This window comes from Herpailurus yagouaroundi, unplaced genomic scaffold (assembly GCF_014898765.1).
Source record: "Herpailurus yagouaroundi ecotype Mexico unplaced genomic scaffold, PumYag 77, whole genome shotgun sequence".
Classification (NCBI taxonomy): Eukaryota; Metazoa; Chordata; class Mammalia; order Carnivora; family Felidae; genus Herpailurus; species Herpailurus yagouaroundi.
In genome coordinates this window covers 15086212-15109577 of record NW_024412388.1, presented here as the reverse complement: position 1 = coordinate 15109577, position 23366 = coordinate 15086212, and the positions used below count along the sequence as shown (strand labels likewise).

General features: G+C 51.3%; 1 protein-coding gene across 2 annotated transcripts; it reads right to left on the bottom strand.

Moving 5' to 3' along the window:
- On the bottom strand, positions 1-21942 carry CDA (cytidine deaminase). Of its 2 annotated transcripts, none has more exons than XM_040463424.1 (4): positions 21731-21942; positions 9989-10100; positions 4157-4214; positions 1-514 (listed from the first exon to the last, which is right to left on the bottom strand). In XM_040463424.1, the coding sequence occupies exons 1-4, from the start codon at positions 21882-21884 to the stop codon at positions 398-400; spliced, it is 441 nt and encodes a 146-aa protein (XP_040319358.1). In that variant the 5' UTR covers positions 21885-21942; the 3' UTR covers positions 1-397. The 2 variants fall into 2 exon arrangements, with proteins under 2 accessions (XP_040319358.1, XP_040319349.1); XM_040463415.1 differs by lacking the exon at positions 1-514 and adding an exon at positions 2043-2284.
- Between the last annotated feature and the right edge of the window lie 1424 nt (positions 21943-23366).

Here is a 23366-nt window from a genome sequence, read left to right as displayed (position 1 = left end):
AAACGTGCACTCCCGAATCGGGATGTTCCGTGATGTCTATAATTAGAAAAGTCACTCAGAACAGGATGGGACCTTGGGAAGGCTGACAGGGAAGAGGTCCAGACTTGGCTGGAATTTTAAAGAGGGACCGGAGGAAAGGAAGGAAGGGATGGGTGGTCCTGTCCCGGAGAGGACAAGGTGGGATGGAATGAAACGCTTTATCGGTTCAGGTGAAGACCGTCATGCTTGAGTGTAATTTGGAAAAAGCCTTGTCTGCCCAGACCCCGGAAGGGCTGGGGCCCATTTGGCCGATGTCCCCAGGCCTGTGCGAACATCTTCATCAAGTTCTACGGGCGGCTGTCTCCTCAAGCACACGCGAAAACCCAGGCTCTTCCAGGTGGTGGGTGTTTTCCGACCTTCACTGGATCTTCTGCGGGCCCAAGGACCCGAAGGGGGCAGGTAGCAGCTCCAGGACTGTCCTGACAACATATGTGCCATCCGGCTTGGTCATGTAGACAGCCCAGTTGGTGCCAAACTGGAAAAGAGGCAAAGCCAGCGTGAGGGAGGCAGCGTGACCGAGGGGCTGGGACTGACCTGGATTTGAGTCTGGCTCTACCTCTAACGTTCTTCTCTGTGCCTCAGTTTTCTCATCTGTAAAATGGGGATGGCAATACTTATACCTGGCCCAGTGAGCTTGAGGAAGGAGCCACCAAGAGAATGTCTGTCGAGCAGTTAGAAGTGCTCGGCACCTTGTTGAAGGGCAACGAGTGATCTGTTCTATGATGAGAGACCCACCCAGGGCTTCAGAGGAACAACATCTAACCCCCAGGGCCAGACCTGCACCTGCTGTGACAAACAACAGCTAAGATCTGCTTCCTTAAAGCACCTTCTCTTCACAAGCACGAGCAGATGTCTGCCTGCCTCACCACACACCAGATATTGCCCACGTGTGATTTCGCTCTCTGCCCTTGGAGGTAGGTGTTATTATTTTTTTCCTTGAAGTTTATTTATTTATTTTTGAGAGGGAGAGAAAGTGCAAGTAGGGGAGGGGCAGAGAGAGAGAGAGAGAGGGAAAGACGCGGGGCTCGAATCCACGAACTGTGAGATCATGACCTGAGCAGAAGTCAGAAGCTTAAATGACCGGGTTACCCAGGCGTCCCTGGGTAGGTGCTATTACGATTCCCATTTTAGGCTTAGCAGGGCAAAACCAGTAAAGCAAAGATTTTAACCCAAATCTGTCCCCCCACCCCTGGTCTCTCCCACTCCCAGGAGCTACCACCTGCTTGCTGTTTGATCTTGGGCAAATGATTAAACTCCCCGGGGCTCTGTGTCTTGATCTGTGAAATGACTTTGAGAACCGAGGAACGTATCAGGCAGGAAGACGGCTGTGTGTGATGCAGAGCCCCGAAGTTGGCCTCAACAAACTGGGGCTCAGCCTGGCTGTCGTGTTACCATGGGTGGAAGGCACCTGTACACGGTGCCCGGCACACAGTAGGTGCTCAGTTAATGGAAGCCGTTCTTACTGGTTACTTGGCTGTTCGTGACCACTCAGCTCTGCAGCTCTACTGTGCTTCTGTCCAAACCACTACATCATTTCCAGGCACATCAGTCTTCGGCGTTTTGTTTTTGTATGTTCGTTTATTCATTTTGACAGAGCGAGCGAGCAGGGGAGGGGTGGAGAGAGAGGGAGACAGAGAATCCCAAGCAGGCTCCGCACTGTCAGCACACAGCCTGACGCAGGGCCCAAACCTACAAAATCGCGGCATCACGGGCTGAGTCGAAACCCAGAGTCGGACACTTAACTGACTGAGCCACCCAGGAACCCCTGGATTTTTTTTTTTTTTTTTTAATTAATGCTTTAAAGAAGGCGATTTTTCTGCTTGGCAGGTTCTGCCTGAGGATACAGATGAAAGCCGAGCAGTGCGACTCTAAGCGCCAGGTCCCCGGCCCCCGAGCTTCCTCTCTTGTTACTTGCAATTTGGTTTCAGTTTTGCCTCTCCCTCCTTTCGGCTTTTTCATCCGCCTTCTCTCGTTTGCCAACGTCTACTCTGTCTGGAGAAAACAGCAATGAGCAATTGGACCAAGCTGGGGCCTCGGGAGCCAGGGGGCTGGCATCCTGATGTGGTTTCCTTCCATGGCCTTGGACATGACAAGGTGCTGGGCAGCCATTTCTGCCCCTCTATCCGCCCCCCCCCCCGCCCCCAATATGGCAATGACGTCTATATTGTGAACTCCGTGCCTTTATGGTGGCATTTTCAGCTGAATTTGGGAAGGGAGTTCTGCTAACCGTGTCTGGTTGGCAGGCCTGGCAAGAAGCAGAAAGAAAATGGAGATGTTTGCATTGTTCGACACATGCTCTGAAAGCCCAAGGCACAAAGGCAAATGAAAGGGGTTGTTACCCCTCTCTCCCCACCCCCACCCCCCCGGAATTAAACAACTCCAAAGCAGAAGCCCCCGTGAAACAAGCACCATGACATCTCCTCTGTGGCTGAAAAGAATTTGTCTCGTCATAGAACCATAAAGGCAGGGAGGCGGCTGTGAGGAGCATGGACCTTGCGGTCAGCCAGAACTGGCCGTGTGTCCTTCAGCAGGTCATTCTACTCCTCTCAGAAGTGGGGGTAACCACCCACACTTCTCCCATAGGCTGGGGTGGAGATTAAGTGAGATGCTGTATTTAGAAGGACCGATGATGTCACATGGAAGCTCACAAGCCTGTGGGATTCTCCAAGACGGTGGCTTTAACCTTTTGGGACTCTGGGGGACACAGACCTCTTTGAGAGTGTGTGAAAGCTGACAACCCACCCCTCCCCAAAATGTACACACATAAAAAACTTCCACTGAGTCAAGAATAAGAACTCATTGAATCCATTTTGTTTTGTTCTGTTTTGTTTTGTTTTGAGAGGGAAGGAGGGCATGCAGGGGAGGGTCAGAGGGAGAGAGAGACAGAGGATCTTAAAGCAGCCTCCATGCCCAGCTCGGGGCCAGACGTGGGGCTTGATCTCATGAACTGTGAGATCATGACCTGAGCCCAAATCAAGAGTCAGACGCTTAACCAACTGAGCCAGCCTGGCTCTCATTGAATCTACTTTTCAATGAATCTCATTGAATCTACTTTTAACCATTTTTAAGGGTACAATTCAGTTCCATTTGTTCTTGGAATACAATATCCCCTCTGTCCCGTGGCTTATAAGGCCCTGCCCTGTCACCCCTACCCTTTACTTGCCGCGTTCTAGCCTCTTTAGCCCTCTTCCAACTTAATCAAACTCACCAAATGTATGAGCATTAAACTTGCTGGTTCCTTTGCCTGGAAATCTCCTCCTGTGGACCTTTGTCTGCCTCGTTCTTTATTATTTATATCTCTGCTCAAATGTCATGATCTCATGGTTTGTGAGTTCAAGCCCTGCAGTGGGCTCTCTTCTGTCATTGCAGAGCCTACTTTGGATCCTCTGCCTCCCTCTCTCTCTGCCCCTCCCCTGCTCTCACACACACACACACACACACACACACACACACACACACTCTCTCTCTCTCTCTCTCTCTCAAAAATTAATTAAAAACATTAAAAAAAAATAAAGTACTTGTTGGCAAACTATTTTTTCCGTGAAGGGTCAGACAGGAAACATTTTAGGTTCGGCAGCCCACAGGGTTTTGTCAGAACTGTTGAGCTCTGCTGTTGCAGGGCCAAAGCAGCTATAGACAAAATATGAAGAAATGGGCGTGGCTGTGTGCCAATAAAACTTTATTTACAAAAGTAAGGGGTGGGGGGCTGGATTTGTCCTGGGCCAATGTTTGTTGATCTCTGACTCCTTTTTCTGCATTCTCTTCTCCACAGCCCTCATCATTCTCAGAAACTCTGTTTATTTTGCTCCTTCTTTGTTGTCTGTCTGCCTCCTGCACTAGACTGTGAACTATGACGGCAAGGCCTGGCTTGTATTTTCACTGCTGTCTCCCCAGAGCTCGGTCAGGCCTAGCACACAGTAGATACTGACTCAAGTAGCTCCTGGATGAAAGAATAATTTCCAGTGATTCACGCAGGCTTGGGACAGCTTAGATGTCAGCCAACAGGGCAAACAGGACAGCAGCTGTGTGACCTGGCTGGCAGCCTGGCTTTGCTCCCACGGCCTAGAAAGGCAGGGAGGCACCTAGTTAATATTTCCCAGAAAAGAAAGGTGTTTACCTCTCTCATGACTTGCCTACAGGCTCCACATGGTGAGATAAAATCATCCTGGAGGTCACTGCGGGAAAAAGAGAATCAAACATGGGTCAATCTCTCCTGAGGCATGAGGACAATTACTGAAATGCAGACCCTGAGTTCTGGCCTGATGAAGTCAAACCCCGCCAAGCAGTTTCTGATTCACAGATGCATGGTGTCGCAGAGGCTCAGAAGAAACACCAGGTGGTAAGGGTGCCTGGGTGGCGTAGTCGGTTAAGCGTCCGACTTCAGCCAGGTCACGATCTCACGGTCCGTGAGTTCAAGCCCCGCGTCAGGCTCTGGGCTGATGGCTCAGAGCCTGGAGCCTGTTTCCGATTCTGTGTCTCCCTCTCTCTCTGCCCCTCCCCCGTTCATGCTCTGTCTCTCTCTGTCCCAAAAATAAATAAAAAATGTTGAAAAAAAAGCTTTAAAAAAAAGAAACACCAGGTGGCTTTCCACACCTCCAAGGGGGCAAGGCCACGGGCAGGCCCATTGTTTTCATTAGCGCGTTTGGAAAATGTTTAGTGAGCACTTGCTGTCGCCCACACTCCAGAAACACAAGGGTGAAGAAGAATTGGTCTCTGGCCTTCAGGAGATCGCTCAGCCCAGTGGACAAATAGAAAACTAAATGAGTTACCATTTTAAACAAAATGCAATAAGAATGCACAGTGAGAGGAGACAATCCCTGCCTGAGGAACAACAGAGAATATTGTGGAGGAGATGGCGTTCGGTGCGGTCCTTGGAGGAAATGCAGAGTTCATAAATCACCGTTAGTGAGCACCTACTGTGTGCCAAGATCTGTGCCAGGCACTCGATATCCATTTCTTTGAATTCCCAGGACAACCTGAGTGTCAGAAGGACCATTTTACCTGCAAGAAAACAGGTTCAGTGAAACTAAGTAACTAACTGAGGTGGTACTCTGAAGGCCCGCGTTTTTCTGTACTGCAGGCAAAGGAAATAGTATATGCAAAGGCCCTGTGGCATGAAAAAAACGGTGAGTCAAAAGAGAAAAACGGGTTCCTTCGCCTCTCAGAATCGAGGCACCTACAGGCAGTCCTCCAGCTCTGAGCAGGACGAAGGGTGAACTGAACACTAGGAACCACCAAGCCTGCTGGAGGACCAGAGGTTACGCCAGCAGCCACCATCGTCCCTGCTCTTCTAGACGCACAGCTCTGTGAGATCTCTGCAAGAACACTGGGCTTAAATTTTAGTTTTTGGTCAGCTCCTCCTTTCGCTAACCGTGTGTGACTTGAACCAAGTCGTTTTTACCCATCTAACGTGCATTTCTTGGCTTGTAAAACAAGGGAAATCATGTCACCTACTTCCCAGGAATGCTAGAAGGTAAAATGAAATAAAGGGCAGAAAGCACTCTGTAAACTTTAGAGTGTTCTACACATATTGTTATTTCTTGTACTACTAGGCGCTTATTCCTTTACACATATAAGCTCTGTCTGAATTTCAGTGCCTTATGATATACAGATTTATTATATATAACTTATATACCATAACTTAAAATTACATATATTAACAATGATTATCCTTTTACTTGATATGTGCCTAGAATGTCCCAGGCATCCAGCGAAACACTGAAATGCATGATCTCATTTTATTTTTTTTAAGTTATTATTATTACTTTGTAACTTATTTTGGGAGAAACCAAGACAGCATGAGTGGGGGAGGGTCAGAGAGGGAGAAGAGAGAGAAGACAGAGAATCCCAAGCAGGCTCCGCATCACCAGGGCAGCACCCGATGTGGGGCTTGAACTCATGAAACCACGAGATCGTGACCTGAGCCCAAACCAAGAGTCGGGCACTTAACCCCCTGACCCGCCCAGACGCCCCTATTACCTCGTTTTTGTTTTTTTTTTTTAAATTTTTTTTTCAACGTTTATTTATTTTTGGGACAGAGAGAGACAGAGCATGAACGGGGAGGGGCAGAGAGAGAGGGAGACACAGAATCGGAAACAGGCTCCAGGCTCCGAGCCATCAGCCCAGAGCCTGACGCGGGGCTCGAACTCCCGGACCGCGAGATCGTGACCTGGCTGAAGTCGGACGCTCAACCGACTGCGCCACCCAGGCGCCCCTCTATTACCTCGTTTTAATCGACAAATATTTATTGGCACTTCGTACCAGGCACTATCAGGGCTGGGGATACAGCAATGAACAAAATAGACGAAACTCGTTGCACTCAGGAGATTTTCACTAGTGAGAGGAGCCAGACCACAAACCAACCAACCATGTGTCAAGTGGATATGGCCATAGCTGGCATGAACTGCATAAAGCAGCTGAGGGAGGAGAGAGTGATGGGTTGTTATTTTATCCTCATGATAACTCGCTGTCGTATGTGGGATTCCAGTCAAAGAAAGGTTCTGCTCCATGGAAAGGTGGGTCCTCTCTGAGCATGCTCCCAGCTTCAGAACAAAAGCCCATGGGGACGTGAGAGGGTGGGGACCCCTGCCCAGGATGCACACGCAGCCAAAGTAACCCTTGTGATTACCAGGCTCCGGCTCGGGTTTCCATAGGATCTTTGGAGGCTAGATTCTGTGTTATTTTGTTTTACTTCTTTCCACACAGACTGACCATGCCAGACAGGCACGGGAAAGGAAACAAAGACCAATTGGAGAATCTCTGCCTTCAGGGGTCTAGTACTGTCTGGGAAGGGAGATAAAGTCTGCATGTTAGTACTATGACACAGGCAGGCTGTGGTTACGACCGTGGGAGAGGTGCTCTGAGTGAAATTCAACCTCCCTTCCGTGGCCGCTAAGGCCCTATATAATCTGGCCCCTGCCAAGCTCACCACTTCCTTTCTCAATCTTGTGACATGCGTGGCCAGCTTCCCAAAGAACATTTCCCTGGAAAAAGTGACCTGTATTAGGGTCTTCAAGGGGGTGGGGTGAACATGCATTCCAGTGGGAAGCTGGATTTGGCTTAGGCTTAGGAACCAAGATATGGCTTCCAGGCAGCGTAGCTCTGAGAGCTGAGAGAGAGCCTGACCACGACACTGGCTTACCCTTACCTCACACTGCACTTGTCTGTGCCGGGCACTGTGCTGAGGACCTTAGGTCCATCGACTCATTTAATCCCCTAACAACCCCATAAGGTAGGGACTGTGTAGATACTTTTATTGTCCTCACATTATAGATGGTGAAAGACGACATGACCTGCCCAAGGTCACAGAGCTACTAAGTGGCAGAACCAGGATTTGAACCCAGGATCTGTGGACCCTGCCTTTGGTAGTCTTCAGCTTGCAAAAGTAGTTAAGGATAAGGTTAAAACAATAGTTTTATTTTTATTTATTTATTTTTTGAGAGAGAGAGAGAGAGAGAGAGAGAGAGCGCGCGCGCGCCAGAGCATGAGCGGGGGAGGGGCAGAGAGAGGGAGGCACAGAATCGGAAGCAGGCTCCAGGCTCTGAGCTGTCAGCACAGAGCCGGATGCAGGGCTCGAACCCACAAATGGTGAGATCATGACCTGAGCCGAAGTCAGGCGCTTAACCACCTGAGCCGCCTAGGCGTCCCTAAAACAATAGTTTTAATCTGTTGCCTACTCTGGGCCAAGACCTTTACAGAAATCACTTCCCGCATCCTCACAATAGCCCAGTGGGTCAGCATTCCTCTCCTCCTTTCTACAGATGAAAAGCTGAGCTCAGATCCTCAGCGGAGGATGTGAAACCAGGTCTTACTAACCTTGGAGCCAGGGTTTTTAATCATTACTCAACATTCCCTCCTACAGTAAGAATCAAAAGGCTGAAGGAAGACGCATCCCAGAACGTACTGGGTGCAGCAGGACGCCTACCACCTCTCCTGCCCTGTGCTGTGCTGGGCTTGACAGTTTCCCTGCTTTGTGCTGATTCTGGTCACGCGCTGAGGCCATCCTTATCAGACGCGATGGGCTGGAAACCTCTCGGCTTTGATGGCTATGCTGGGGCCCCCATGGGACAAGCTTAACTCCCCATTAGCAGAAGCCCAGCCTGGGCCCCACACTCTGCATTCTGGAGATCTCGAAGGGGCTCTCTGAAACCGTTCACACCCGTCAGTGTTAACGAGGGAGCTGGCACTTTCCACTCATCTTGTAAACCCCACGCTCTCAATTTAACAAGTCATTAGTTCAATAATGACTACATTTCTGGCTCAGGGATGCTGGTGCAGGCTGAATCCCTGGAGCAGAGCAGCTGGGTGGCTAGAAAAATGCAGGTTGTATGTAAATAAGGAGATTTGCTAATCATCGCGATACCCAGTCCTTTTTAAAAGTAGATAATCACCAGGAGAAGGAGCGTTTCATTTAGAACATTCTAAACAGAGCAAGGCCACCGTGCCATTATCCTTTTGTTGACTTTGGCCTCTTTTTCACCCAGAATATCATTATTTTCTTGGATCAGGTTTGGAATTGAGTTACTCTCCCCTCCCCCCTTTTAAATAAAGCGCAATCCACATCCTGAGCTCTGCTCATCTGCACAAAATGTTCCCAGCATGGCCTCATTTATTCCTCCCAAAGCCGAAGGGAAGCCAGGACAGACCTTGGTGACAGGGAGGGCTCTGGGAAGCCGGGACCGACCTTCTCCCTAAGTGCACCTTGCCTTCAGTTACTCAGGAAAATCACCTTCAATAACCTGGTCCGCCTCGGGACCAGACTGAGACAAAGCTATAAAGAAACGGGAGCTTGTTTCTGTCACACGGCCCCTGCTGGCCTTGCGCTGGGTCCCTGCATTTCTGGAGGCTTGCATTTCTGCCAGCAAGGCCCTCTAGTGCCACCACAATGAAGAGGTGCTTCACTCCTAATTCGTAACCCATGCACCTGGATGTCCTGAAAACCAATACTTGGTCAGTCATGCACCCACTTTCTGGGTGGATGAAACATTTCCCGTGGCATTTTCCCTGCATCGTTAATTTGCTAAGAAAACTCTCTCACAGTGCAAAGGTACACGCAAGAGCACCTCACTATTAAATCGGGAGCGTAACAGGCTCCAAATTAGTAAAAGAGCCCACTCACATGCTCAAATCCTGAAGCCACTGAGTGTGGGTCCAGGGCCAACAAGAACTCAATGAGCATCCTGTGAGGGTCTGCACATGGGAACTTGGATATTTATGTTTGGGGCATGTAGAGAGAGTAGGTTAATGCTATTATTGTTCAGCTAGGACCTGGGTTGGACTCTGATTAGTGTGTGAACTGTAACCCGGGTTTACCTGGCTGTCACCCCACCAGCTTGCGTTGGTAGCCTGGTTCTTGGCACTTAGAGGTGGGCAATGCCAAGGGCAGTAGTCAGCTCTCACAGCGAAGGATCCCGGGGCAGCTCAAAGAGAGCAGGGAAGAGTGTTTGATTTCCTGGCACAGCATGGTGCCGTGGAATGAGCCCAGTGAGACTCCAGAGATGTAGTTTGGTCTCAGCTTTGCCACGAATTCCCAGGAAAGTTGCTCAACCTCTCTGGGCCTCAGTTTCTTCATCTGTAAAATGGGGGTAGTGGCCAGGGGGTCTATACCAGGTGATTTTCAGGTCCCTCTGGCTTTAGGCTTCTATGCTGCCTTTCTGTTGTATCTTGTCGGCGTTCTGTTGTCTGTACTGTCACTAGAGCAAAAACCCCACCTGCCCTTGAGTTAGAGGTGCCTCGGTTGTTTACCTGCTCTGTAGGCTCACTGAGGGCAGAGTCCATTTTTGACTTAACTCTTTATCCTCGGCACTGTGTCAAGCCCAACAGTGCCCGGCACGCAGGAAGTACAGAATAAATGCGTTGGATGAATGAACGGATGAATGACACACGCGTGGTGAGTGATGGCCGAATAGATGGATGAATACAGCAGCAGCCTGCCTTTCCCACCACTTACCTAGAGATAGCAATTGCCCTGAACTCCCTGTGCCCTTCTGAGATAGCCTTCTGGATGGCGGTTCGCTCCGCACAGACGCCCATTGGGTAGCAGACGTTTTCAATGTTGCACCCTGAGAAGAGAGGAGGGAACCAATGACACTTCCAGCAGAACCACTTCCCATGGCAGGGGTTGAGTAAGAGGCTTACCCCATTCCAACGCAGGGAGGGACCTGTTACTCAGAGTGGGCGGTTTGACAGGAAGTGCTGGGACACTGGTGCCATGGCCCTTCCCAGAACACCCACCCTTGTCACTCACCCAATGCCTCCGTCTTGAAGCACAGCCCAGGAGCAGGGGCAGAAGAGCAAAGCAGATGAACCTAGCCCCATCACTCCAGCAAACGTCAAGGCCAAGGGAGATACTGAGCCTTAAGATGAGCAGAGCCCCCAGCCCCAGATCTAAGAGACAGAAGGTTCAACGATTGGGCCTGTGCAAAATTTTCGGTGCTGTTGACCAGCTATCAGAGTTCAACCGAGTTCCCTGTGAATTGTGTTGCAAAACGAACTGTCAAAACCAACAAACTAACAAACAAGGAACTCCCAAGCTTTGCAAAAGGTGTCTGTGATTGCACAAGCCTTAGGGCAATCCCAGCCCTCCAATGGGAGGCATGCTGCTAAGGTAGCAGAGTTCACAGCAAGGGATTTCTCCCCAGTGTCCCTTTCAGGAGCATTCCTGGGGGACAAGGGGCAAAGCCTATTCCCAATGACATAAAACATTGGCATACTCAGATTGGCTGACTAACAAACTCCCCATTTTCAGGGAAGTAAGGCCGTGAACAAATGCCCACAGAAGCTGGGCTTCCCCCTGACTATTGAGATGTGCTCTTTATAGCTTGTCTTTCTCTCTGAGGCAGAGATATTGTTCCCCAGGATGTATTTTCTTCTTCCTTTAAGTAGTACGAGTGACCCCCTATTCCAATATGGCTGCTTCACATGGCCACTCAGCTACAGACCGTATTTCCTAGACTCCTCTGCAGCATGGTATCGCTACGTGACTAAGTTTTGGTCAATGGCATGTGGCCCGCAGTGAGGTGGGAAACTTCTGGATCACATTTTTTGTAAAGAGGTTGATTGATTGCCCTTTACTTCCTTTCTTTTACCCTCTACAGGCTGGGATGAGGTGGGACAGCTCTGACCATGTGGTTTATGATCATAGGGATGGAGAAGCCACAAGAGAGAAGGCACTAGGGACCCTGGTCCAACTCATGGATAGAGCAGAGTTGAGATGCCTATTTGCCCTGGCACAACTGCCTACTCTGAGTTGTTATGTGAGAGAAGAGAATTCTGCCATATTGGACTCACTGTATTTGGGGATTTTTGTTATAGCAGCTTTACCTACATCTAACTGATAGACAAATTTGGACTCAGAGTGAGATGCGGCTTCAATAAAAAAACATCTAAAACACATGGACTTGGGCAATACAGATGTGGCAAGGTGGAGAGCTGTTGGCTTTGTTACTCTGTGGCAGACGATTTGGTAAAGCCCCACCCTGCAATAACCTGGAGGGCAGATTATGTTACTCATTGCCTACCAATGGGATCTTTCTACCTGACAATGGGAACAGCCCTGTGGCAAAGAGCTGATGAAGGGTGTCACCTTCTCAGTCTATTGTTTCAAGGCTTAAGGCAGTCACCATCAAAAGGACCCAGGGATGGGCCAGGCAGGGAAGCCAGTCAGTAAAAAAAAGGGGAGTTGGCAGGTTTAAGAACTATGCCGAGAAAGGATCTTTGGGTGTGGTACTCCAGTTCAGAAATGACTGGAAGCAAACAGACCAGAAGGTTTCTAAGTTTTAGATAGAATTGGCTAGCCAGAGAAGCCAAAAGTCTGCCCTGTTAAACCCTGTGATCGTTCAGTCCCTAAAGAAACTCCTGGGTCCCCCAAACCCTACCATCAGAAGTGAGCTGACAGCTGTGTGCCCCCAAGGAGGTCACTCTCTCCAAAACCCACTTCAGATGTGTGGCCAATGACAGGATAATCAGGGAAGAAGCTCCCAGAGGGCAGAGCCTGGGTCCCCAGTGGACAGGGACAAGGGGTTGCCGCCAGGGCAGAAAGGGAAGGCAGAGTGCATGCCAGGGTGGGGAGTCTTCTCACAAGAACTGCCTGGCAAGTTTGATAACTGCACAGACTGGTGGCTACCGTGTGTGCCCTGTTCTTCTTCTTTTCCCTTTGGGAAAGTTGGTGACTATTACTCTGTCCTACTCTTTCCTGTTCCCACTCCACACTGAATATTGTGGGAATGTGAAGTGAGGTGTGGGTGATTACCTTTTAGTTTTGGGGCCAGTAGGCCAGGGGGGCCACATCTACACCTGAGGAAGGAGACCGCTCCGCCTCGAGATCCTGCTCTTAGTGCTGAATGCAGTGACTGAGTGGGACTTTGGGCTGCCTCCCTTAGGAAGGTGGTAAGTGGGTCCTACGTGTGAAAGGATGTACACAGATACTTACAGGCCACAGCCAGTTCTGTGGCAAAGACTAACTGTTCCCAAGGTTCACTCTCCCACTAGAAGCCACTGGAGTTGACTGGGGCACATGACTACCCAGCCGGCGACCACATTTCCCGGCCTCCCTGGAAACTTCGTGTAGCCTTGTAGTTTTAGCCAACAAGATATGAATGGCAGTAACGGGTACAACTTCCAGATGATATTTTTGTGGGGACAGTGCTTGCTCCCCCGCTTCATCTTTCCCTTTCCCAGGCTCTGGAACATGGATGTGCCAGTTTTGAACATGTGGATGTGGACACCACTCTAACGATGGCAGGACATCAAGACAGAAGGAATTTGATCTCCTGAACAACTGTGTGGAACACAGCAGAGCAGAACAGTCCGTTTGCCCAGCACTGCAGCCCACCCCCTGGTCTGTTAGATGAAAGAAGTAGGCAGCCATCGTGTTCCAGTCACTGTGTATATTTTGTTTCATCACCTGCGACTGTTCCTTACCTATGGCACTCCCTTTTTCTAAGTGATTATGCAGGATTTTGTTTCTCCTGAATTCACCAAATTTGGAAATTGTTTGATCCTTATCTCCTCATATATTTTGCCCACAGAATTTTCTGTCCTTGCATTATTTACATGGATGTTCTTTGGAGGGGTTCGATTAATCATTTGATCCATTAAACATCATCATGGTTCTCAGGATCGCAGGTGTTCATGTCCAACTGATGGCGAAGAATGGATGTCACTAGAGGGCCTGCCCCACCCTGCCATCCCCTGGGCTGGGTACCTCTGCTGCAAGTGTCTTGCTAGGACAGGATAAATGTGTTCACTAACAGTGGCACATGGACTGGCTGTGGGGTGTTAGGTGGGAACAGGTTTGGAATTCCACTTTTGGGAAGAAGGACGGGTGTCCCTACTGGGCACCAGAGGGTAGATGACAGCGAGCATCTATTGTTTCCTCAATGTAGCACCTTTCTCCTTCCCCGCCCCAGGGGAACGACCCTCACCTATGTTCTCAACGCGTCTTACATACGGGAGCCGCCATCTTATTCTCGTGTGACTCTTTCTTATTGGTCTAAGGTGCGTGCCTGACCCGCGCTGGGCCAATCAGAGTTGAGCACCAAACTCACTGGGCCAATCAGAGCCGGGCACCTTACCCACACTGAACCAGTCAGAATTCTCTGTGCCGGAACTTCCGTTTCTCTCGCAGACTGAGAGAGTGGGCTTGAGACCTGCTGGTGGCCTGGTTTCCATTCATTACGGAGGAGACCATTAGGAGACAATGAAATGGACACACTAAAGAATGGATGAAAGATGAGATGAGAGAGACTGGAAAAGGGTCTGGCTTGGCGCAGTTGCCCCCGAAGGCCCGGCTACGCGCCAGCTCTTCCCCAACTTTTAGGAGCCAATACTCCCTCCTTTTGTCTAAACTAGTTAGCGGGCGGGACTGTTGTTTACAACCACACAGATGTCAGTTAATACAGTTGGGAGACGGGACCAAGAGCTATCAGGGAGTTGCAACCCTGAAAGTAATGATTGAGACATTTATTGAACGCCACATGTTTTTGACTTCCACCAAGCTCTGTTCACATTCCTATATGAGTCACTATAGCCGGGATAACCGGCCCTCTCTCAGGGTCAACGGAAGTTAAATGAATAAATGAATACGCCTCTTTTGCTCCCCACCGAGTCTCCCCGGCCAGGTTCCTTGATGCCTGCCTGAAATGACTTCCTTTAAACATGCCCTTGCCTGCCCTGGCCCACTGTTGCTGACTTTGGCCTGGCTGCATTTGACTTCTGCCTCTCCCAGGGTAAGATCCTTGCTAACTTTGTCCCGACACTTCATTACCTGTCTTGGCAACCATCCCAGCCCTGCCTTGTCCCTCAGGGACACTTTCCCTGTTAAGCGGGATTCACATAAATCTTGGGTTTCACAGAAGGCTAGTCCCTCAGGACAATTGTCTGTGGCTGCATTTGAAATTCAGAATGGCCTCATCGAGAGAAATTTCCCTTAACTGTGTCTAAAAATGTCAAAGGGCCAGAGCCCACTCACCCACCCCACTGCCCAAACAGAGTTTTGCAGAAAGAGCCCCTGGGTTCTCTTCCGCCCCTGGGACCCTTTGCCCCACTGGCCCTGAGAATTTGGGCAAGAGACTAAAGCCTCCTCAAGACTCAGTATCCTCATTTGTAAAATGAAAGCGATGGCGCCTTCCTCGGAGAACTCGCGCGAGGAGGAGTTGAGACCACCCACGTAAAGCAATTAGCACAAAGCGTGGCGCAGACTAAGTGCTCGGCAGTGGCCCAGCTGCTGCTACTAACGGCACAAAAGTCCAGCTTTTTGGACTTTCTAGGCCTGTGTGGCTGAGCTTCTACTCCTGCTGGATAAGGTGTGACAGCGGCCCTGCCTCTGTCCTTCAGGCACTTTGAAATCCTTTCCACAACGACAAGGTCCTACCTAATCTGGTGCCAACCTGCCTACCTCCTAGACTTCATCTCCTTTTGCCCTTGAGGCCTGCCGGCCTTCCAACTGTTCTCCAAGGATGCCAAGCGCCCTCCTGGCACATGGCATTTGCTCCGGCTGTTCCCACTGCCTGGAACTCTTTTCCCCTACATGCCTATGGTTCACCCTACTCCTGTCTCTGCTCAAATGTCCCCTCTTCAGAGAGGCCTGCCATGGTCGTCCTGTCTCAGAGTGCCTCCTCCCTTCATGGCCTCCTACCCTCTCGGTCCATTTCTCCCGCTTTAATTTCATCACAGCCCTTGACACTTTCCTGAAATAAACGTCTTTATTGTCTAATTCTGAGGTCACAGTGTAAACCTCCTGACGGCGGGGGCTCCTGGGTGCAGAATGCCCAGGGCCTGGAACAATGAGGCCCGTGAGACTCTCTCCGCACTTCAGTGACTGTGATTTCCCACTGGGGCGCTAGACCTCTAAGGTGCACAGTTATAATTTCACGTGGGTCCTCCAGCAAGTTCAAGTGGAGTTTCCTCCTCTTGTTCAAAAAGAGAACAAGAAAAAATGGGAAGAAAGGCCTCGGCCGTGTACTCTGATCAAGAAAGGCCAGACAGGTTCGTTTTGCTTCCCTCGCGCAGAAAACAGGCTGTCGTCTAGCCAGGCAAAGCAACGCCATTGCCAGCGTGGCCTTCACTTACTCTGAAACACACGTGCGAGACGGGCTGGTATGATGCCAAGTTAGGAATCCACAATTGTAAGATTGGACCAAATAACACCAGGATCTTTTCTTTTCTTTCATTGTTTTTCTTTTATCTGCCTGGCACTCCGTGGAACACTTCAATCTGTATCGTGTCGTTGACCCTTTTAACAACCCTGTAGGGCAGAGGCTGTTATAACCCCATTTTAGAGAAGGTAAAGGCTGAGGCTGCTGGCAGGGAGCCTGGACTCACATCCTGACCTGTCAGATACAAAGGGCTGTCCTTTTTCTCTATGGCAGTTCAGCGAGGACATGTTTTAGAGTGGGTTTGGCGCTTAAGGCAGGGCGAGGGTCAGATGTGATCAAGCCGTTAGCAAGGAAAGAAGTTCCAAAGAGGGGATTTGGGCCTGGCCACCCAGAGAAAAGAGCAGTGCTTTTGAGCACCGTCTCTCTTGAGGGACCTAAATACAGTTAAAACGGTCCTTGTCACACACAGCGGGCATCAGCGTCTTCTGGACAGCTTCTTAAAAGAGGTTTCTCAGAGGCACATGGGTGGCTCAATTGGTTAGGCATCTGACTCGGTTTCTGTTCATGGGATTGAGCCCTGCATCGGGCTCTGAGCTGACAGTGTGGATCCTGCTTGGGATTCTCTCTCTCTCTCTCTCTCTCTCTCTCTCTCTCTCTCTCAAAAGAAAAAATTTTTTTTCAACCTTCCTCTTTCCTCCTGGAGTTTCTGCTTCAGTAGGTCTGGGTCAGATCCCAAGAATTCACGTTTCCAGCAAGGTCCCAGGAGGTGCTGAGGCTACAGGTCTGGGACCGTATTTGAGAATCACCAAACCAGAAAAATGTCACGTCCACGGGCTTGAAGCAATACTACACTCTTTCCACATTCCCACCTCCCAGCCCACTGCACAGGCAACACACAGTGTCACATATGAATTACATTCGAGCTCAACTACAGAGCCCAGGGGTTTTGGTGAAGCTCCTCTTCCTAATGAGCTGTTTTTGAGTGACAGTGGAGAGGACCAATGGATGAGCTGGGAAGACAGGTGTGGTGGGTGTGAGGAGGGCTGTACGGACAGGAAGCCAGTTAGAGACACCTGCTTTGACTTACCAGGAAGTGCTATGAGGGGTCAGGGGTGGGGAGGGTGCTTGGAGAGCAGTCCTGGAGGAGAAGGGAGGCCAGGGGCTGGCCTAAGGGAAGGCGCTGAAGACCAGATTTAAAGGTTAAAGCCCAGACAAGCTGGATTCAGCGATTGACCAGGACAAAGGGGCGTATAGAGTGTGAAGCTCCTCCAGGGAGGAGTGAGGGAGATAGACCAGTGTCCCAAGGACAAACTCACCCATCCCTTGGGGGGTGCCAGGAAAGAGTGGTCTCCATGACTCTCCTCTGCCACCTCCTATCTGGCGTCGTGCAGACACTGGCTGCCCCTGCCAACCCCCTCCTGCCCCATCTCTTCTGTGTCCCCACCCCCCTCTCCCTCTGTAGCTCTGCCTCCCCCCCGTGGGCTCCTCCTCTCCCCACAGCTCTCCCACAGCAATCACAGAAGGTAACTGTTGGGATCCATCACCCTCCCGGTGGCCCAACCCCGGGAGGGCACAAGGCCCTGGTCAGTCAGCATCGAGGGGAAAGGACCATTATTACAAGATCATGACAACAAGGCTGTCGGATTTGTTTTTGAATTGAATGAGACACCGGTGGCCTCTGAGGAGGGAAACTCCACACGGGCTGGGCTTTGGTGCAGCTGGAGAAAGTCACGAGCTGGGCAGACCCGTCCCACGATCAACTACAAACTCACAGCATCTAAATCCAGCTGTACCTTCTCTGCCTCCCAATTGTCTAATCCCCCCCCCCCCCCACCCCATGTGCCCTGTCAGGTTTCCTCTGACTGTTCTAGGTCCCCTCCTCTCCAGGCCCTGCCTTACTACCATCTGCCCTCCCTTTCCATCTACAGAAGGAGATCCAGGGATTCTGGCTAAATGCCCTCCATTTGTCCCCCTCTCTCAGCACACTTTCTCTGTCCCTGTCTGCACGTGCACCCGGTGGCAATGGGGTGGCAGAAAGAGCACGACCTCAGTTGTCTCATTCGTAGAGGGTGCCTTGGGCTTTTGCCCTGGCAGTTCCACAGTCCTTGTGGTAACAGACCCACCCAGCCCCCACTGGGAAGGGATGTGCTGCTGGGCCAATCACACTACTCTATCATGACAACAGTGATTGGCCCAGGGATGTGCATGTGGTTGGAGATGGACCCATCAGAGCTCTTCCCTGGAGTTTTTCCATCTCCAGCTAGTGAAGGAGAGTTCTTTCTTTTTCTTTCTTTCTTTCTTTCCTTTCTTTCTTTCTTTCTTTCTTTCTTTCTTTCTTTCTTTCTTTCTTTTCTTTCTTTCTTTCTTTTCTTTCTTTTCTTTCTTTCTTTCTTTTTTTAAATAGGGAATTTGATTTTTTAAAAAAAATTTAATGTTTGGGCCGCCTGGGTGGCTTGGTCGGTTCGGTTAAGCGTCCAACTTCAGCTCAGGTCATGATCTCACAGTCTGTGAGTTCGAGCCCCGCGTCGGGCTCTGTGCTGACAGCTCAGAGCCTGGAGCCTGTTTCAGATTCTGTGTCTCCCTCTGTCTCTGCCTCTCCCCTGTTCATGCTCTGTCCCTCTCTGTCTCAAAAATAAATAAATGTTAAAAAAATAAATAAATAAAAATTTAATTTTTATTTTTGAGAGAGAGAGAGAGAGAGAGAGAGACAGACAGACAAAGTGGGGGAGGGGCAGAGAGAGAGCCACACACACAGAATCCAAAGAAGGCTCCAGGCTCCGAGCTGTCAGCACAGAGCCCAATGTAGGGCTCGAACTCACGAACTGTGAGATCATGACCTGAGCCAAAGTTGGATGCTTAACTGACTGAGCCACCCAGGCACCCTGAGGAGAGTTCTTTCCTCTCTGCTTTTGAGGCTGTAAAAGAATATGGACCAGAGGCTGCCTGCACTCATGTCCCCTGATGCCTGGAGAAAGCCCACCTACAGGATAAGAGAAAGAAGCAAGCACCCAGGAGGATAAAGAAGGACATGGTGACATCGGAGTTCCTGGATCCAACTGTCCTGGAGATACCATCTACTCTTGCCCATAATGGTTCCGCTTGGTTTCTGTCACTTACAACACGTGACACTCATCGTCTCCCTTCATGTGGTGGCTGTGAGATTACAAGAGATCTTCCATACCAAGTGCTTAGTGAATGATCAGTGCGTTGTAGGTATTACTAGTGCCGTCGGTCCCTGCCCGTGATGTCCTCAGCACCACCCAGCTCTGCCTCCAGCTCCCACCTTGGTCAGTGCCTCCTCATGCCCCTGGTCTACCTGGCTGAAACTCTAGAACCATATTCCTTTCCTTCATTCTACACTGCTCATCCCAAGCCCAGTCCATTTGTCCCAGACGGTTTTCCTCAGGTCTTTCCTTCCTCCTTGTTCCAATGGCCACTGCCCCAGTCTGAGCCATTCATTCGCACACTCAACAAACCTCAACGGAGGACATATTACAGGCTGGGCAATGCGCTGGTCCTGTGGACGATCAGCAAATAAGACAGACATCCTCCCCCTGACACTCTCTCCTCTGTCTTGGCCCTCCTTGAGTACCTGTCAGACAACTGTCCTTGAATTCTACTTTCATGTTACTCTTCTTCTTCTTAACATCCCCGGTTCCCTACTTCCTACCTCATCAAATCTCAGTGGCAATGCTTGGCCTTCACAAGTCATCCAGAAGCTGCCTCCAAATAGTAATGATAGAACAATACCTTTAACAGAAGGAGAAGCAGCCACTGTGGCAGAAACTGGGCTAGTCACTTTACAGGCATCGACTTGCTTAAAGCCTCACAACCTGAGGTTCCAGGGCTGATGATAACAGGCACCAGCCATCAGGGAGGACCCTGGTGCCGTGCTGGGCTAGGCAAAGTAGCTCTGTTCAGAGCCATCCAGAAAGGTGGGCACACCGTCTTCGGCTCAACAAATGCGTAAGGCAGATTTGGGTGAAGGGTGTTGCCCGGCATCCCACAGCTGATAAAGAGCAGCACCAGGATTCAAACCCAGCAGCCCCTAATCCAGGGCCTTCGCCCCATCCCAGGGGGCATCCCTAAATCCCCACTGCACAACCAGGTTCCTTCCCGCAACTTAAATAGGCCACACTCCTGCTCACCTCATTCAACCACTCCTGCAGTCATCGTCGAGGCCTCCCTTTTGAACCATGACCTGTGTAAGAGGAGGGACCTCCATAGGGGGAGAGACGATGTCATTTCTGCTCATGGCGCTATCCCCGGGGCTTGGCCCACACATTACCTAGCACGTCACGGTACACAGCAAATATTTGCTGAATGAATGAATCCATGCAAAGAGGCACTGGAAAGAACCAACGGCTGATTCGACGTTTAAGACCCTGGAGCCACGGGGCAGTGTGGGCTGCAGTGTTGTTTGTGGTGGTGGTTAATGTTTAATACTCATCTGAGCCACTGGGCCAGGCCTGAATTCGCACTAGACACATGGAGAGTCTGGATTCCCTACAGAGTAGCCACCTTGGCGTCAGGGGAACTCCGGATTAGAATCCCAGCTCTGTGATCTCGGGCGTTTAGCTTCTGTGAGCCTCAGTTCCGTTCTCTGCGATTGCCGGGTTGTGTCAACGGAGACCATTCCTCACCACCCTTTCACGTAGGGACTCAAGGTTACTTCTCCTGCTCAAAGATGTTTGAGATTCAGGTAACTCGTGAAACCGGAAAGGACCTCAAAGGTGAGAGATAACTGGAACAACAAGGGAGCCCAGAGGGGGGGACTGTACAAGGGGAGGCGGGGGCTCGCAGCTAGGCTCGCAGCTGAGTGGCGGTGGGGGTGAGTGGCCCACAACTGGCCTCAGGCTGCTGGAGGTTACCCATCAGAGGCACACATGTGAGCTTCTTTTCCTTTAAATAGCCGCCGCTGCCAGGCAGAGGCAGATTCTGGGCAGCAGGGCTGGGTGTCCCTATCTGCCCACTGTGCCAATTCCCATCTGCCCCCAGAGTGGTGGGGAGGGGCATGGCTTCCCTGCCACTTCCTCACCACGGTGCCCCACTCTTTTGAATGAAAATGCCTCCCAGCTTAGCGAAAACAAGTCTGAACTTTTGTTCGAGTGAGCTTTCTCTATAAAACCAACAAACCAAAGAAAAGGAGCTTAGGAACAGATTAGTGCTGACTCCAATTCCCACCCTCCCCAGGCCAGCATTCATTGCTGGTCACCCTTGCTTCCTCCAAGGCCCTCTGCAAGCCCTGAAGTCCACTAACAAGTCACCGGCTGTTGGCCTCGGTTCCTCATTTTCCTTCCTAGCACAGCAGGTGACGTGAAGAAAGCAGGGTCTGGGGGATCTCAGCCCTGGGTTCCACCCCCAGTGCCCCGTGCGACCTTGACCAAGTCGTGTCACCTTTCTGGTCCTCAGTTTCTTTTTTTTCTTTCTTTTTTTTTTTTTTTTTTTAGAGATTGAGTTTCTTTTTTTTTTTTTTTATTTTTTTTTTCAACGTTTATTTACTTTTGGGACAGAGAGAGACAGAGCACGAACGGGGGAGGGTCAGAGAGAGAGGGAGACACAGAATAGGAAACAGGCTCCAGGCTCTGAGCCATCAGCCCAGAGCCTGACGCGGGGCTCGAACTCACGGAGCGCGAGATCGTGACCTGGCTGAAGTCGGACACTTAACCGACTGCGCCACCCAGGCGCCCCTGGTCCTCAGTTTCTTCACTGAAAAGTGGGCATAACACGGAGGTCAGTGGGTGCGAGGGGAGGCCTTGCTGATAAAACCTGTGGAAGCCTTAGGAGGGCGCCACAAAGGCGGCGGGGGGGGGTGGTGTCAGAAAGTATCAACTCTCTCCCCCCTCCCCCCAGCACTGAGTTATGGCCTCCCCTTCCAACTTCCCTCCCCGTCCCACCTCTGGCTTCCCAGTCCTCTCGCTGCATCCGAGCAGCACCTGCGTTCCCCACGGTCCGGGACAGCAGGCAGGGCAGGGGCGAGTGGCAGCGTCACTGGGAGCGGCCAGTGCTGCCCTCTGCTCTGCGGGCTCCCGCCCGTCCTCTTGCGACCACCTGCCCGGGCTGCGGCCGAGGGGGGACCGGGGCGCCGTCCTTACCGGAGAAGATCCTCCCGTCCCGAGTGAGGAGCGCGGCGCCCACGGGGAAGTGACTGTAGGGACAGTAAGCGGACTTCTTGGCCTCCCGGCAGGAGAGCAGCAGCCGCTGGACGAGCTCGGGCTCCAGGGCGCAGGCGGGACGCTCCTGGGCCATGTCTGTGCCCCAGGGCAGCGGAGGCGCAGAAGTCAGTCCCCTGCCAGCCGCCGGGCCCGCGCGACGCTGGCTCCTCCCCCCGCGGCGCGCGTCCCTGCGGGGCGCTGGGCGGGGCCTGGAGAGGGACCTCCCCCCCCCCCCCCCCCCCCCCCCCCCCCCCCCTCCCCCCCCGCAGGTCGGGGTCCCACAGTGTGGTGGGCGGCCCAGCGTGAAGAATGCGACCGTGCCCCCGCGGGCTCCCCCTCTCCCCCTGGGGACCACTCTCACTGCTGACACACTGAGAGGCCAGTGGGACGGGACATGGGTGCCCCTGTGGAGGGGACGACTGTGGACACACGCTCCTCAGGAAAGAGGCTGCTGGGGGTCAAGGTCAGGGTGAGTCCTGGGGAGTCCAAGCTCCAAAGGTTGAAATGCCCCTGTTTGTTGAATGACCCTCTCCTTCACTGGGGGATGTGATGAGGTTGAAAGGGCAGAGCTGGAGCAGCCACTCTGGCTTCCTGAGGCAGAGCGTGAGCTAAAGCAGTAAGACCAAGTCGCTTCTTCATTTTCACCCATTTTCCTTCCAACTCCGGTCTTAACCCAGAAGTTGAAAGTATCCCCGCCGGAGGGAACCTCTGAGGTCATCGACTCACGCCTCCTCATTTGTTTTGCTGGCAAGACGAACATTGGGTTGGTGGCCAAAGAAATGGGTTTTGCATGCTGACACCACCACTTTCCACGTGTGCAACCACCGGCCGGTTCTTTGACCTCTCTGAGCCAGTTTCGTCATTGCTACAGCGAGGATAGTGATCATCTCTGTTCTACCTCCTCGGATTATAGAAGAGAGAGCTTGAGCTTTGGAGTTTAGTGGACCTAAATTTGAAGTCCAGTTCTTCCATTTATTAGCCATACAACCTTAGGAAATTAATAACCACCTCTCTCTGCGGTTTCAGTTTCTTCATCTGTGCAGTGGGTGCACTCACAGTGTCTTGCAGAGTTGTCGTGAGGATCAAATGAGATAATGTGCGAACGGCGAGCGTGGTTAGAGGGTCCTGGGATATCATGACAGTAGCATGCTTTGCGACTCCATGCAGATGGGGTGATTGACATTAAGTGGCTTGGCCAAGATCACATAGGAAAGGCAGAGAACACCAGATAGAGTGTCCAGAGGCGTCCAAATGTCCACAGACCCCCAGCAAGCAGGAGTGAGTCAGCAGCTTCTCTGAGGGCTTGGCTAGAGGGTGGGGAAGCGGAAGGGGGGAAGGTAGAAGGTGGAGAGGAAATGAGGCCGGGTGTCCTTGTCCTGCATGCTGACATCTCTGGGCTGTGCCGCCCAGCATCTTCGTGTCCTATAGCCTGGAGCTCTCACCATGTAGAGATACAGGCAAACTGGGCAAAGTTGGCCTCATCTCTCCTCTTCCCGCCAGGTTTCCCCCACCCCCTTTCTACACATCCAGCCTTTAGAGAAGCAGCTGGTTCCTTCCTGCCTGCTGTTGGAATTGT

What these genes read in the sequence shown, in the direction of transcription:
- CDA (XM_040463415.1), bottom strand. Translation starts at nt 21,884, where the DNA reads ATGGCCCAGGAGCGTCCCGCCTGCGCCCTGGAGCCCGAGCTCGTCCAG. An exon ending in GGACGGGAGGATCTTCTCCG is followed by an intron (nt 10,101 to 21,730) that starts GTAAGGACGGCG and finishes CTCTCTTCTCAG; the next exon opens with GGTGCAACATTGAAAACGTC. An exon ending in AGGGCAATTGCTATCTCTAG is followed by an intron (nt 4,215 to 9,988) that starts GTAAGTGGTGGG and finishes TTTTTCCCGCAG; the next exon opens with TGACCTCCAGGATGATTTTA.